Below are 14590 nucleotides of genomic sequence, written 5' to 3' on the forward strand. Positions count from 1 at the left end.
GTAGGCTAAGCAATTCAACCAATCTCACATTCCTCAGGGGAGAGAAACTGGGCACTACACTTGGCTGGCTCAAGGTGAAATTCAAATTCCCTCAGATTCATTCTCTACGGGGAAAAATTATGTCTCTTCAGCTTTGTGGGTTCTCTGCAAGCAGAGTAGGGGAATAGATTGAGTTTAAACATCTTTTCTGTTAATTTTGGAGGGGGGAGAGAGAGAGAGGAAAAGGTGGCTGTTACATTATAGCTACTTTACAGCTTGGTTTGACTACAGTGAAGCACACTCCTGCCTCCTTTGTAAAACCAACTCATGTAAGCACACGTTTTCTGATCTTCAATGAATATTTTGAAATCAATTTTTAATGTTTCATAAGAGAGCTCTGCCATGCTCTTACAAGAAATTAATGCACAAAGTTAACATGGTGAAAATCTGAACTTTCCCTTTGAAATGGAGACTGGGTTGGCAGGAGGATGTTAAACAGGTTTGTGACTTGGGTTATATTACAAAGCTAAAAATGATTAGGTCTGGGGTTTCCTTCACCTGCGTAAGTGAACACGGATGAACAAGCTGGAAATTCTCAGTCTGCTAACTTTAATCAATACAACAAATGCACAGGAGATTTACCATTTGATAGGAGTTGCTAAGAAAATACAGTATTACGATTCAATTGATAGGTAATAAAATATATTTGCAAAATAACAACAAACGTTAAGATAGCAGGGGGTCGTTGTAAAACACTTCATAGCTAAACCAGAAACAGTAAGTGCACCTACATGGTTTTATGTTTGGAAAGCGATTTTTCGCTCTATTCCAAGGCAAGTCGGCATCAGTTGAAGAAAGATCCTGAAGAAATTTTGGCAATTCCTGTGAAACAGAGGAATTTGGCAAAGTTTACATTTATCAGAGGCAAATAAGAAATTCCACTTAGTGAGAAACAACTCTTTGTTCTAAAACTTTCAAAAAATTTTTTTAAATTAAAACTATCATCACTGTGGAAACAAGGTCAAAATAACAGTGATGAGTTTGCCTGAACTTTCACCCTAAATTTCCTGAGCAAAGTTGGTCAGGTGGCTGTTGCTTTTTCTGAGATGATGTCCCCATACTTCGGGAGGCCCTACGGCAAGGCACCCATGCTAGTGACCATTTTCCATATGTTACTAACAGTTTCCTCAGGTGCCTGCTGACTATTATTTATTATTTTAATGTCTACTTAATAAGAAGAAGAGAGTCCAATGATTTATTTTTTGTTTTTTCTCCTTGGGCAGTGTGATTTCATGCCTATTCATCAGTACAACATTGGGCAGTTTGAAAAAATGCCCAAGGTCAGTCCCTGCGCTCAGTGGGCATTGTTAAATCATGGTGGAAAACCAGAGTGCAACTGAGAATTATCAGACACAGACTGAGGGTCAAGAAGATCAACTACGGACATTCTGATGAAAAATCACACTATCTACCTGCCTTAATCTGTGTGAAACAAGCATCATTATCAAAGCTGGTACAAGACAATGTGTTTATTATTTTGTTGACCTGGTGATTTACATTGATGGAATTTATTGTTTTTCATTTGAGAAATCTGAACTTGCTGAATTCCTAAAAGGGTGTTAAAACATTTTTCGTACAATTTTTTAGACATCTTCATTAGGCATTTTTTTAATTGGATAATTCTCCCTTTCTTCAGTTGCTTACATGCCGTTATATGTTAGGGAGAAAGATGGTGTAAGCATCTGAATTCTCCTGTGTTGGTAACAAAGGTTTATAAAATGATCTTTTAACCAAATGGGGAGTCCTAGGACAAAGGTTTGACACGTGAAGAAGGAGGGGGAAGGTGAGTTTAAAATGGACCAAAAAGGATACTTGTATTTTATAATTACTTTAAATGTCCACTTGTACACTTCACCGACTCTGGCCTTGGTAAGCAATACCAATGACCAGACTGATCACGGAGTTAGAAACGTCACAGGGGACAGTCTCACCCTCATCAGGGAACACGGGGCCTCAACCATCCTCCCTATTTCACCCTTTCTCGTGCTGTGTCCTCCCTTCTCAGGGCATTACAGATGGGTTAGCCTGCTTCGCACCATTACACTTCTGCACTCACTCCCTCTCTGTGGATGATTACGGGATTTCTGCTCATCCTCAAGGCCACCTTTTCAATGAAGCCTTTTCTGACTGATCTCCAGACCGACCTGATCCTCACCTCTTTATGCGTCTCTCTATTGCAATGTAGCATATTTGTAATTTTGGGGTGCAGGTCTGCCTCTTACAGGACTCTTGCAGGATTCTTCATGGCAAGAATTATCATCTTAATACCTGTCCTTGTATCAGCTACTGATCTTAGTATTGTGCACATTCAACCCTTTCAGTATCCACAGCTCAATGAAGTGGATATTCTCATGTCACAAAGGAGGACATGGAGACACACAGAGTTTCATTGGTATGCCCAGGGTCACTCGGCTGGGAGGTGCCAGCTGACATCTCTCCATGTGCCAAATACAACGTCTATCACATCATAGGAGCTGACCAATGTTTAAGGTCTGAGTGAATGTGATCTGAGTTGAAAGGTTTATCCAATATACTCATCAAATATGCATTTGTCAAGTATAGCACAATGTTAAAAAGTAGACAGCAGAATATTGTTCATTAAAAATACTTCACAAAGCATTAGGAGGAAAAAAAAATAATTAAAAAAAGCCAAGATCTTAAAATCAAGTTTTTCAAAAGAGTTAAACTAAAACCTTTCTCGATAAAATATATACAAAAATATTATTGCTAATAGAACTTTTCATCTACTCAGTCATGCATAATGTAATTATATTCGCTCCTATTGTAGTGAAACTAAACTTTTGCTCCCGAAAAATTGAGAGTTCTTGCTGCATAAATGTTAAGAAAAATTTTATGGTACCATTGATTTTGCTAAGTCCTGACTAATATTACTTAAGAAGCATAACCAAAAACTGCAGGAAATACCGTTAATCTTCTCATATTGTTGTTATTACTCCCTGAGAGACTGAAATATTATAATCCTGAATTATTTAAGCCAATCATTTGAGTCTTTGTTTCATAAGTTCACATACTCAGAAATGCATGGAAAAAAAAAAGAAAATTTTTTGATGATATTCCGAAATCCGTTTTATTTTTATAATATAAGATAATCATCTAAGTTAGCTAAGATGCTGACAAGGGTCTACTTTATGCTTTAAAACAATTTCAATTGTACAGATATATAAAATACTTAAAAACAATTGTTTTTACTAACCTTTAAATAGTTAAAAAGTAATAAGTTCTTAATTTTACACATTTCTACAATGCGATATAGCATTTAATCCGTGGTAATTTAAAAACAAGTTTCACAAAACATGGCACTATCTATATTTGTTTAATTTTTAAATTTTTGGACAGTTATAGAAATAACATTATTTTTGCCGTTTCTGGAAACATGAGGTTCCTTTTCCACGTTCATCTCTAGCACTATTGTAAATGATGTAGAAGGATAAAAATAAAATTATTTAATGTCTATACGTAAAATAATCATTTACATATAAGACCCCATGTATATAGCATGATCCAAACCTGGCATCAAACAAAAACTAAAGGACGTGGCATTCTGGATTTGTAGCGACATCGGAAAGAAAGAGCAGAGAGGAACCAAGGTCAGGCTGCCGTTGCGGGGAGGTCTGCGGAGAGCCCCGGTCCTGACACAGTGGGTGAATCATTCCGATCGGGTTGCACCGGAGGCCGCTCCGGGTAGCATTACTATCCAAACAATCAACCTGGTAATTGGGTATTGATTATCAAGGCCAGCGTCCTCCATGGCCTCACATGCTTAAAATGGACATGAAATGTGACACATGAAACGCCTGGGGGTCTGGCAGTGTTGTGACAACTGCTGCTAACATACCGAAAATTCTTCTTGGAACTTCAGATTGTTGTTTGTGCAGAGCTCTTCGACGTGTTGCAGGAAAGACTTCTTGCTTATGGGCCTCCAAATAAAGAAAGGTATAAAGCGGAGTCAAGTTAGATTAAGCTGCTCTCACACGCGCACGGCTGCCTGCTCACAAGCTGAAGCTGAACAAAGGGACATCTCAAAAACCACAAACAACACAGCCATTTAAAGTCACTTGGTCATATTTACAACATTAATTGTTTCTCTTGAAGTTCACTTTCTGTGTATTCCTGGCATGAAATTCCTTCATTTTTTTCCAGTGACTTCAAGTGAAGGATTTCACATTTTAATGAAAAACATTTTCGAGTAAATGGAAGGGCATGGAGTTATCACTGAATCCGAAAGTGCATAATACCTCTTTGTCATACAGAAAACATTTCATACATTACAAGGTTTTAGAAGATATAAAATATTGCAGTGACCTCATTCTCATAATGACATGGTTTTTAAACCCCCAGGAGTTTAAATATCCCCATATTACTTCCCAAGCTAAAACACAGACAGGCAAGCTTCACCCCCGAGAGAGAGAAAGCATTTCTCCAGTTACCGTGCAATTAGTCATGCTTTATGATTTATATCCAGCTTGGAGGTTTTTCCAACAAACATCCAAAAAGGGAACCACACATTAAGATTCACTTGAGTCAGTAAGTCTAAAGTCGATACTCAAAAAGTAGAAAAAAAATACTTAAACTTACTTGATGGATTTTCTATAACTAAGCAACCTGCAACAGAGATTGTGTTAAATGCATTGTGAGTTAAAGGAGACAGCTATTCTGAAAGAGTTCTAGATTAAAATCAGAAAATTATGTAAATCAGTAACATAGAATATACCCTGCCTTTAATAAACATGTGATTATTATGTTAAATTATATATATTTGGAAAATATCTTATTCGGACTCACATATGATCAAATAATATTCTATCTTCTCTCTTCAGCTAAAAAGTGTTACTATTACATTGTTTGACAATTAGGGCACTACATTAAAACAGCATATAAATACTATATATTTCAGAGTATCTAGTGGAATAAAAGAGTTAATGCAGATTTTAAAAATATTTTATCTATCTACAGAAAGGGTTTAACTGGGGAGAATGGATCTATGAAAAATGACATCATATTCCAGTATCTTGTTTTATGAGTAAGTTTAAATGAACATACAGGTATGACTGAAATTACAGACATTTAGAATATCTCTTATGACAGATCTTTGGCCAAGGTATTTATGCTCTGAAAAAACTGAAATAAATTTTAACAGCTAAATAGATTATGCAACACACACAAACTTAGAGATGGCGCCGTCATTAACAACACTGCACCATGCATGCCAGATTACCACAGCAAAAAACCAAAAAAGGCACAACATGTAATGACATAAAAGCAAAGAATGTATAACTTTTTCAAAGTTTTCAATGTTAAGTGACATTAGGGATAATTTTACTGTATTCCTTTTGTGTGTCATTATGAAAATGTTGAGATATACAGTAATCAAGAAATGTACAACCCACACGGACAGAAACAGGTTAAGCCGTCCCAATACCACCAATGAACCGAGCAAGCTGAGACTTGCCCAGGGGAATCAGAAAGGATGCTGTCCACCACATCGCTTGGAAGTGAAACGATGGACCATACCACAGTCTGTCTCAAAACTTTCATAATGACCTGCTTTACAAGGAGATGTTGTTTTTGAAATAAAGGATGAATAAGAGAAAATGATTGGCATAAAAATATTATGAAAATGGTCACAAAGAGATAAGCTCAATGAAGAAAAAATGAGTCAAAAGGAAATATATTTCATTACAGGGAAGGAATTGGTGAAAAATACGGGTGCTCTGGTTCAGGTATTTCCAAGAATAATAGAATTCTTAGCTAATGATGAATGTCCCTAAGCAGAAGGGTCTCTCAGCTTCTGAGGGTTTGAGCTGGTAGAGCCTTCATTATCAAACACGGCATCAAAGTGATAAAGTTGTAATGGCTGAGCCAACATTTTGGAGGATAAGCTAAGACCTTCACATAATACCCTAGAGCGATTCTAAGAAGGCAGCAGAGAATTCCTGACTCTACCCAGATAAATACGGAGATGGCTGAATCTCTCCTTGATTTGGGGACGGGAAAACAGAGCATCTAAAAATTGGACGCCCTGGAACTATCTTTGACATGGCAACAGATGACAGATGCAGTGGAGATGGAAGCAAAAATCAACCGCTGGTGGAAATAATTACCCCTCAGCAAAAAGACAAGAAAAACTGTAACCACAGGCTAGACCCACATTACCTAGCCCCCTTTAGATAACTGGTGGCCCAATGACCTACGCATCAGATTTTCCAGAAATAAGAAAGAAAAGAGGGTTGGGTTGGGCAAATCCTGATTTATTTAACTTAAGATATAAATGACAATGATGACTGAATTATCAAGATCTATTTCTCTGCTATACATGGCAATGGAAGTTATTGAGCTGGGTGGAGATCACTTTTATTATAACAGGGAACATTCCTCTGATAAAATTCAAACATACTCTATCTGATTTAGAGGCAGGCTCACGGTCCACCTATTAAAGGATCGTCAGACTACCACTCTATAGTGGAGAGATTCTCTTTTCCCAAAGGAACTGGAATTATTTGAAGTTTCACTGGGATAACTGGAATCTAACCAATGCTGGTTTCTGGGACGCCACTAGTAAGTCATTTGAAGAATCAGTACACGTTTGTTAAACTCCAAGAGATGCCACACATGAATAATTACATGAAACTATAAATGAGCTTGACATAGCTCATGCACAATATTATTATTCACATCTTTATTCTTCAATTAGCTCCATTTTTCATTTCAGGAATTATAATTAATTGAATAGATGTATGTATTTTCTGGTAAGTCCATTACTTTTAGTGAAAAACCCTACAGAAAATTACTTTTACTTTAGCATTCTTCTTTCATTTTGAATTTGAAAACCCTCCGTGAAGATACTAATTTTAAATCTTGACCGACTAGCGATTTGATTTGAGGGGATATTTGTGAATTCCGGCTTTATCATGTCATGTCCTTACTGGTTTCAAATGCCTGTTCCAACAATTAACAGCTATACTGTCCTGAGTTACTTAATTTTTCTGTGCTTCAGTTTTCTAACTTGAAAAATGGGGAAAATACTTATAAATCACATTTACATATATTATGTAAAAGGCTTAGAAAAGTCATTGGCTTTGTAAGCAACACACACTATTAATTACTATAATAATATTATAATTACTATTTCTAGTTTATCTGGTATAATTTAAGCTGCTCCTACCTGTACTGTCCTACAATTGATACTGATGTAAGAAAGAGATTTTTTTTTTGCTGAAAGAGTATTTTTTTTACTTCAGTCAAAAAAATGGGTAGGCTGGATTGTTCTAAATTAAACAGTAAGAGTTCCTATTGTACTTTTCCCAATCAGCTTAACAGGTGGTCACAAATATGTAGGTTTCAAATCCAAGTCTGGACTTATAGTTCTCAATTCAAGAACCCAAATGAATCTGTAATATACTGGCCATAATTCAGTTTTCCTATGATCACGTGAAAGCACTTCTCACCACATCCACGTCTCTGACATTATTCTTGGGATCGTCCCTTCACACCCCCTGTTTGAATCCAGGCCATCTCCCAGCACCCCTTCCTCTCAATTTATAATCATTCCAGGTGTCTCCCCCACAACTAAATTCTGCATATTATCTTAATATCTAATTCAAATGTTAACTTCTCCATGCACCTTATGTTCTACTAAAACAAAGAGAAAGAGGAAAAAAATTATTTTCCCCTTGAAATAAAATTTCTGTGTCCAAATCACTTTTGATTGTGTACTATGGCTATTTAAATCCTTAAAAATATGAATGGCTTGTCATGTATACTTGAGAGCTTGGCAAGGGTTAACAATTGGCTTCCTCTATGTTCCCCACAATGTAATTTATAGTAAACACAGAATTAATCATTTATAAAAATAAAATTATGAATAAATTCCAATTTAGATACACAGAGGCAAAATATAAGGCTATAGTTATCATGAGAGAATATCTGAATTGAATGAATTTTTTTCAGTAAAATATTAAGAAACTGAGAAGTCTTAGGAGGGCCTAACTCAAAGCTTTAAGTAAGTATGATCGGTAGATTCATCAATAAACAGTATATAAGTCTAAAGAAAGGCTATATTAGGGTACCTAACATTGGAAGTTAAAAAGTCCTAGATACGTGGTTAGGAAGTTAGAGGTGTGAATAATAAATTTGCTCTTCCCTATCCAATTGTTAAAAAAAATTAGGCATCAACTGTATCAATAAAAAAAGAAGCGAAGTCTGATCTGATTTTATTTTCTTTTGTATCACTCTCTAAACCTAATTGCTTTATATAATCTGCTTTTCATATTTGTGTTCACATAAAACAAGGAACAAGGTTCTCACAGTCTATTTTCATGTAATTGCCAGTTTATACTTATGTCACAATCACATGGGAAATGAAATCTTGAATTACTTCTCAGGAAAGATCGAATTTAGAGGACATTTTAGTATAAATTACCTGAGTATTTCAAATGAAAATTAATTTTCCCCCTTCACTCTTGTGAATCCCCCTACTTTGATTCTCGGCTTCATGTTGTTTGAGTGTATTTATCCCTTAGGCATTGGCTGCATTCTAAATTGTATTTTTCTGTAAGGTTTTATTTATTTATTTATTTTTTTATACAGAGTCTCATTATGTTGCCCTCTGTAAGGTGCTGTGACATCACAGCTCACAGCAACCTCCAACTCTAGGCCTTAAGCAATTCTCTTGCCTCAGCCTCCCAAGTAACTGGGACTACAAGTGCCTGCTACAACGCCCAGCTATTCTGTGAGGTTTTAAACTTTTACCTTTACATAGAAAAATATTAATTTGAACAAACTATAGAGAGAATTAAAAAAAGAAGGTGATGGGGTGGTGCCTGTGGCTCAAAGAAGTAGGGCACCAGCCCCATATGCCAGAGGTGGCAGGTTCAAACCCAGCCCCAGCCAAAAACTGCAAAAAAAAAAAAAAAAAAAAGGTGAGACACACTGTAAGGAAAATTTATTAATTTTTCACTGGTGAGGCAATTAAATTCCTTATAGGAAAAAATATTTGGTTAGATACGTGTCGAAAAACTCACAGAAATTGATACATGAAAGTCAACAATGTTATTTCAAGGGAATGCTATTTTCAAATCAAGGATTGAGAAGACCCACAAATAAATTCAAACAGAAAATTTTTATTAACATTTTTTAAAAACTCTTTTTAAAAAATTAATACATTGAAAACATTTTTAGACTGGTAGGGCATTTGGATTCATTTACTATAGTGAAGGTTCCTGCCGAATTATATTCAGTTCCTTAGTGAATAAATCAATCATGGAAGGGTCCAGATTTCAATAAGATAACTAACCACTTTCCAATATAAAGGGCTAAACACTTTTTATTACATGCATCTTAGCTGTCTTAGGTCCTATGTCTTTTGGTTGAAAAGGGTATTATTTCACATCTGGGCTCATTTCTTTAAAGTCTATCAAAAACTTAAATTCTGCTCAGATTACTCCTGACGGATCTAGAGAGGAACCATTTATTTATGTTGGCAGTGGTGATTGAAGACCATATTGTCACAGAGACTCAGCTTCCCTCAAGGTCAATTACTTGAAATCTATGGGGAATTAATTATAGTCCTAATAGAATGCCATGCCAGATAGCCTATAGAGGAGCAGCTTAAATCAGCATTACCAGTGGCAGAGGACAAAGTGAGAAGCTTTATTTTTTCTACTGAACCAGCTATGTTAGATTAAAACAAAGAAAATTTCAAATGTATAGCCTTGATGTAAAAATAGGTATTTGTACACCTTAATGTGCATACTTGTTATTCAAATAACAAATCTTTTGCGAATCTAAAAATCAATTAATTAATATTTCTAATTTTTGCGTAATACAAAGTGCAAGCTTTGAGCTAATCTATTTGATCAAGTCACTAATTATCCATAAATTTACATCTGCTTTTCTAATATTGTGTCGCTTATCCAAAGAATCGACCGCAACGCTTTCCAAAGTGTCTCAATTTTTGTTCTTTCCTGTTGTTTTCCTTTGGTCTAGGGTTCATAATAATGGCTTTTCAGACTCTTCCTTTTGTTTTACAAAATGACTGGTTTTTCTGTGTTCTTTCATATAAATTTAAAATATCCTAACCAATGGTTAGTATTATGCATTTGATGGTAAAACTCTGCTTTAGAAGGGAAACATAGCATCTGAATAAGTTAGTAACATAATACTTTCCTCATTTAATTAGTAAAACAATCAATTAGTAAGTGCCATATATCACTTTTTCAGTCTGTCTTCTCAAGTAGGTTTAAAAGGAGTGCTAGCAGTTTGAAGAACAGCCTTTTGGAGGCGCTGTCTCTCGCTTTCTTCCACCACACTATTCCCGTGCCTAGAACAGTGAGTGGCCCTGGAGAGGTGCCCAACCTGAGAGGTCATGTTTCTTGTATTCAAACAAAATGAAATGGACTAGTAGATTGAAAAGGCAATGTGAATTCTTGCCAAAGTCAGGGGGCAGAGGTATGAACTCCAGTGTGGCAGAAGTTGAATTTTCCGTCTGACTAAGCCTCTCTCAACATTAGCAATTTCAAAGAAATCTTTTATTTTGTCAACTATGTCTTGTCAAATAAAACCACAGACTTTAAATTAGCCGCCTCAGTGGCAACAGAGCAGAAGTGGTAGAGATAGAAGAGGAAGAAACTGCTGCCAGCCATGGGGAGAGGTGGACAGGGCTTCTCTATGAGGACTTAACAAAAAGGAGCCAGAAGGGGGGACGCCAGCTAGGAAGTTTTTACAGCCTGAACCATTAGCAAGGGTGGTAAGTAAGCAATGACGTTTCTCTGTTAAAGGTTAGACGGAAACACTAGAAAATTAGATTTGGAATAAGACATAACTGTTTTAACAGGGTGCATGTAAAGTTGTTCTATCAACGTAAAGGTGCTGATTTACCCAAACTATTAAGCTCATCTCTGTCAAGATAAGGATTATGACTGAGCAGGACACTACTCACTGATTTGAGGAAGAAAATTTAGTGATAGTGAGGGTTCTGTAAAAAGGGAGGTATTTGTCTCTGAAATCAATGCCTAATGGCATAAAGCAAAAACAAACAAACAAAAAAGGTAAATGCATTTTATTCTTAATCACTTAATCTCTGAAGTGCCCAGAAGTCAGCTTTCAGTGCTAGATAAAAGTCAATATATTATCTAGGGTGTGATCAATTAAGTTGTTAGTCAGCATCTTACTTTGACAAATGTTTGAATTCTATCAAGAAAGCTCTGTGAAGGAAATATATTTTCATGACACCATTTTAATTCCTTCATCGAGAACTTCATAATTGATCTAAAATAGAACAAAGTTACTGACGATTCCAAAAATGCTACATTTGATTTATTTGCAGGAACAAGAGGACAGAAATAGACCTAGCTTCTTCTGTTCTCCTAATACTGTGTACAGTTCAGTCGGCTGGGATGTTAGGACACAACCAGCCTTGTGGCTCATGAAGAATGATTCCTCTGTGCTAGATCTGCAATTCTGAATCAAATCCCTTTTTATTCTCTGCCCCCACTGATGTTCTTTGCATGAAGAGATTTTACATTATCTCTGAGGCAATCATCAATTCCTGGGATCCCTGCTAAGGCTGACTTTCTGCTTTCCTACTTTCAGAATGAATCAACAAATTTTTGTTTCAGGGTGCAAATGGCATTTCTGAGCACAAAGCTGGAAGCAGGCACAGTTGGCTACATATTAGAATAGAAACAAATTTTCCATGCAATATGCTACTCTGTGCATGTACCAGAGAGTCAGAGAACAGGAAATGTCATTGTCCTGGTCCTTACAGGTCACCACCTACAGTTGCAGAAATGAACTGGTGTGAAGTGTGAATCCAATCTCCACCCATCAGATGGAGAGCTCAGCTCTTGTGTCATGGTAATAATAGAACGAGAATCCTGTGAAGAAACCTAGGTGAAAACTTAATTTACTATGAAAGCTAACACAGCACAAGATCACAGCAAATCGTCAGGACATGCACATTGTGAGTCAATGTGCATTGTGAGAAGATTGGCTTTACCACGTCAATAGCATGCAGAACCAGACAGGACACCTTGTCAGTAGAAAGAACAGATACTCTTGGAGGGGCTTTGGAAAATGATAGCACATTAAGCAATATAGCCAATATCACGTGTTGTAAAATATAGACCACACCACCTGACAAGATTAAAATAGTCACAGCAGAACTCTGCATTACCACAGTAACTTACTGGATGACAAAAATCTCCTTGCGTCTAAAGAAAAATGAAGAGTATCTGGAAGTAAAGAGTCATTATTTATTTAGCATACAAACCCACTGCATAATTTTTGATTTGCTGCTATAAGAACAAGAGCATCAAATGTCTCGCACGTCCTTCTACCTGCAGGACGCGACTGCATTCTGAATTCACAGATTTTCACTATTGTTTCCAAAGACCGTTTAGAACAGAAGTAAAATGAATGACCAGAATTTATCAACGGATGTGGACAAAATGCAAATTTATTTCACACAGGGTTTCATGTATCAGTCAAAAGTGATGTATTTTTCTTGAAGCCAAAATAAGAAGTGCACTGCTAAAAGCGTTCTGCTTTCTGCAAGTTTGATCCAACACTGAAACGCCATGGCTTCTTTGTCCCCCATTGCGAGACAATAAAAATCATCCCAAGATTCTGCCTGTAGATTCATGTTCTGCATAGAAAATGCCACTGAAATAAAAGCACGAGTCCTTCTCTGTTTAACAAAGTTAGCACTGATCTCTTCTAGTAAAAGCTTCACAGTTAAACACACTCACACGTGCGCGCACACATGCAGGTGTATTTTGAGACCCCAGAGACAGACCCGGGCTGGCACTGCAGCCCCCCTACTTCCTGGCTATACGACCTTATTAGACAGTTACTTAACCTTTCTAAGGATGATTTTTTTCCTTCTGTAAAACAGACTACTTACCACAAGGATTGAAAGAATTAAGTGAAATCACTCCATACAGAGTTAAGTGAAATCACTCCAACATGATAGTTGCCTGTAACTAGCAGCTATTATTATGTTGGCACATTCTCAATGTTAAAAATAGATTGGGGTAGTTTCAATCTACAGATCTGAACAGCAATGATAACAACGCCAAATGCGTTCTTTTTTATCGTTTACAAAGCACGTTCCTGGGATTCTTTTAAATAGTAAGCTTTCTGAAGACATAATTAGACACACATATTTGACAATTCAAGGTGCACACTTCAAAAGTTTTTGGAGAAAATTACCAAAGAAAGATTATCATAAGATAGCAATTTGTATATATCATTTCATTGTTTGCTCTATTTTGTTGAGAATCTTAATTTTATTCATGATTACTGAATTAGGCCTTAAGGTTTAAAATAATGTGTCATCACATCCACTCGAATAAAAGAAGTGGGGTGAGTCATATGAAATGATGCACATGATTTTCAGAAAAAAATTGAGGCCTAAAATAAATTGACTTTCTTTTAAGTAAGGACATTAATAACATTGATTAATATTATTTTACTATTTTTTCCCTAATTTAGCCACTACAGAAAACAAAACTTCTATAAGTTAAGTGTGAAATAAGATAGTGAAAAATAAACATATTTAGCAAACAGAATCTTCAGCTTACAAAAATTCTGCAGGTTTATTCAATTGTAAGTGTTATAACTATCTTAGGAAAGTAAATTTCATGGCAGTTAATCTAGGCAAAGACAACCTCCAGGGTCAGGCAGACTCAGTGATCCGAACGATACAGGTGAGTGTCTTACCTGTGTGTGTCTGCTGGTCTTGCCACTACGGCCTCCTAGACAACTTTCTCACTTCAATGGACTATGTGGCTGTGTTTTTCAAGAATCATCACAAAATGTTATTTGTTTTTGCTTATCTAAATGAAAAACCCCAAGGATCATTTCCTAATTTGATGAATGTGAAATAGGTGAGCCCAAAATAGTAAATATTTTTATAAAGAAATATTATCTTGTGTTGTCTAAATTTAAATATAGAGTGTGCATAATTTATTATACATAATATGATCATCATTCCAATGAGAATTTAAAGTGTTTTCTTGGTACATCCCTGAACATTCTCAGGGCATTAAGGAGTACTGAATGTTTATTTGACTTGTGTTCTCCTTTGGTAAGAAAAAGCATAAAGTCAGAGAACATATCTTCAAACTCCTTGTAAAACAAAGTGGAATATAATTAAATAATAAGCATTTACAATCAACAAGAAATGCTAGACAGGCTTCAAATGTAAGTATACAGGAAGAGGCACAAAATAGTTAAATAACTTTTTAAATATAAAACCTTGAATCCTTGAAAGGATTTAGTACCATGCACCATAATTTTGTTGACAACTAGGTAACTCCTAAAAATAATGATTTAATTATTCATTAGAAATTCTTTCATCATTTTCCTTTGGACATGGAAACATGCACAGCACTAAGGAAAGTTACAAGCTCTATTTGGGGCTCAGTGCCTGTAGCCCAAGCAGCTAAGGCACCAGCCACATACACCAGAGCTGGTGGATTCGAATCCAGCCCAGGCCTACTAAACAACAATGAAAACTACAGCAAAAAAA

The 14590-nt window shown here is 36.1% G+C and overlaps 1 protein-coding gene across 1 annotated transcript in view; it reads right to left on the reverse strand.

The window, feature by feature from the left end:
- Positions 1 to 14590, reverse strand: part of PTPRQ (protein tyrosine phosphatase, receptor type Q) — a 195259-nt gene that overhangs the window by 25260 nt on the left and 155409 nt on the right. The window contains exons 35-37 of the mRNA XM_012814160.2: positions 4636 to 4662; positions 3896 to 3977; positions 771 to 861 (exon numbers count right to left, since the gene is read on the reverse strand). Of these exons, the coding sequence (XP_012669614.2) occupies positions 771 to 861; positions 3896 to 3977; positions 4636 to 4662 (200 nt within the window). The remainder of the gene's footprint in view (positions 1 to 770; positions 862 to 3895; positions 3978 to 4635; positions 4663 to 14590) is intronic.

The sequence above is a fragment of the Otolemur garnettii genome, unplaced genomic scaffold (genome assembly GCF_000181295.1).
Source record: "Otolemur garnettii isolate 467f Iridium unplaced genomic scaffold, OtoGar3 scaffold00007, whole genome shotgun sequence".
Lineage (NCBI taxonomy): Eukaryota > Metazoa > Chordata > Mammalia > Primates > Galagidae > Otolemur > Otolemur garnettii.